Consider the following 2,638-nt stretch of genomic DNA (forward strand, 5'->3'; position numbering starts at 1 on the left):
TTATTTTTTGGTCAAGGATACAACAACACTTGTGAACATAGCATCTTCTTTTGTCATGCAATTGACATAAATCTCTCTACACTTATTGATCACATTATCCACCAATAATTCATCATCACGAAAATGGTTAAGTAGTAAAGGTTCAGCAAAAGCTCTTACACATTGTGCCTTATTGTACCCATTAGGATTACTATTGCAATCTTCATCACCATAAGCATCATCTAAATCAACATGGTGTTCTAAAGTTTCCAAGACATTAATGGTGAAAGATCCCTCTTTCTCAACTATATGCATTACTTCTCTTGGAGATGGATAGTATACAGGAAAGTTGAATGAATCCACTTTCTCTTCTTCTATCGAGCCCAACATTCATCGTATAATACGTAAACAGATACTTAAATTTGGTTTCAACTGACAAGTAAGAGCTAGCTCTAACTTTGACAGTGCACATCTAGACACCTCAAACTAGTCCAATCATTGATTTGTTTCTTTGGATGATTTGACTTTTTTCTTCCAAGTCTACGTAGAGCTAAACTTCAAGTTCTAGGATTATGGTGCATCATGAATATTGATGTATGACTATTATTTTTAGGCATAATACATAAACATACCATTTTAACTTGGCCTCAAATCACATCTACGACCTTCAACTTTTGATGTGTCTAAGTAAGCACTTAAAAATTTGAACAATTAGACACGAACGTCCTAGGTGGCATAATACACATAGGACGCCCCATAGGACAAAAATTGGCCACGTAGGATGTCACATAGGGCATATGTATCTACTTATTTAAATTTATACAAGTTTAAGTGTTTAGTTGTGCACGTCCAAAGTTGAAGGTCATAGATGTGATCTGAAGTCAAGTTAAAAGCGCATGATTATGTCATGTGCCTTATTTCTACCTTAATATGGATTATCACTTTTGATTGTGTCTTTAATTGTGCATATTTCTTAATTAGCAAGCATAGGTAATTTAAGATGGAATAGTTGGAGAATTCAATAGAATTGGAAAACCAACCATAATCACTGGAGCATTTGTCTCATTGATAACATAAAAATACTTGAGCATTATTTTTTTTAGTCAGTTAGTTGTAATATACTTTAGATTTTGTACTTGAATAGATAATTAACATTACTTTAATTTAGTAAATAATTAAACACAAAGTCATTGTGGGATGATACTCAATACTCTACACTCCATTATTTATACGACCACACATATTTATCTGTCTATTTGGGAGCAACATGTCACATTTCAAATCACAAATTTCAAAAGTTTTTATTCCTTTCTTATTTCTAGTCAAATAGTTCTTCATAAAATACAACAAAAGAAATAGTACTAGTAATATTTTCTTTATTGTATTTTTAAAAATATAATTATTTAAAATTTTTTGTTTTATGTCTATGATGGTCTAAGCTATATATGTCGCTAGGACTCTTCAAAAATATCGACAAATGCATGTTGAATCTTTCAAAAATAGTACATTTTTAAAGAATTCGTTACAGTTTTGGAAAGTCCGAGCAACATAGGGCATAATTATTTTAAAAATTTGTCTTATGTCTATGCCAGGGGCGGATGCACAGCTTTACGTGCGGGTTTTCGGGAACCCATAACTTTCGTACGATTCTTGAATTTATATTGAAAAAACTAGTAAATATATAAGAATTATAAGTTGGGAACCCACAAACAAAGTGTGTTATTCGTCTAGTGGTAAAAATTATAAGTTAGGAACCCATAACCTTTAAATTCTAGATCCGCCTCTGGTCTATGATGCTCTAAGCTATGTTGCTCGGACTTTTCAAAAATATCGTTCGGTGCATGTTGAATCTTTTAAAAATAGTACATTTTTGAAGAATTCGTTACAAATATAATATATTTTTGAAAAATTCGAACAACATAGGTTGTGAGTTTTTTTTACCTCTACAACCAAATGTTTGAGTGCCCTAGCCAATGGCTCCAACAAGTAGTGACCCAATTTGCTATAGTATTGTTCATTTTTCCTGCCAGGAATTGTCAATATCATATGTCCATCTTTCACCAATTCTTTCGAACGATGCTTTAAAAATGTTGCAAAATCTTTTTCAAATTGGTCATAATATGCTTTATGGACACTTGGTGGGCTTGTACTTCCTGCATAAATAGTCCCTTCGTTATTCTGTATACCATCAGGTACCTGTTATTGGTGGTTCAAAATCTAGAGTCAGTTGCTAATCAGTGGTGGAATTAGAATTTTTATTAAGGTAGGTTCAAAATCGAAAACAGTAAGCACACGAACTAGCCAAAGGGAGTTCAACATCAACTATATATATATATAAAATATTTTTAACAATGTATAAATAGTATAATTTTCAATCCTCGGAAACAGCCTTTGGCAGAAATGCAAGGTAAGCGGTAGCTTTAGAGCATTGGGCTGCCCTTTTATTTATAAATAGTATAATTTTTCGCCGAAGTCGGATGAACCCCCTAGTCATAAGGTGGCTTTGCCCCTATGTAAAATAAGTATGATCGAAATACAGGTACCTGTTATTGGTGGTTCAAAGCATAGAGTCAGTTGGTTAAAATAAGTATGGCCGAAATACAGGTACTTGTTATTGGTGGTTCAAAACGTAGAGTTAACTATCTAAAATAAGTATGAT

General features: G+C 32.7%; 1 protein-coding gene across 1 annotated transcript in view; it reads right to left on the reverse strand.

Moving 5' to 3' along the window:
- The window catches only part of LOC107872127 (S-adenosyl-L-methionine:benzoic acid/salicylic acid carboxyl methyltransferase 1-like), an 8,467-nt gene continuing 5,829 nt past the window's right edge, over positions 1-2,638 (reverse strand). The window contains exons 3-4 of the mRNA XM_047412258.1: positions 1,922-2,175; positions 1-364 (exon numbers count right to left, since the gene is read on the reverse strand). Of these exons, the coding sequence (XP_047268214.1) occupies positions 1-364; positions 1,922-2,175 (618 nt within the window). The remainder of the gene's footprint in view (positions 365-1,921; positions 2,176-2,638) is intronic.

Source organism: Capsicum annuum, chromosome 5, assembly GCF_002878395.1.
Source record: "Capsicum annuum cultivar UCD-10X-F1 chromosome 5, UCD10Xv1.1, whole genome shotgun sequence".
NCBI classification, from domain to species: domain Eukaryota; kingdom Viridiplantae; phylum Streptophyta; class Magnoliopsida; order Solanales; family Solanaceae; genus Capsicum; species Capsicum annuum.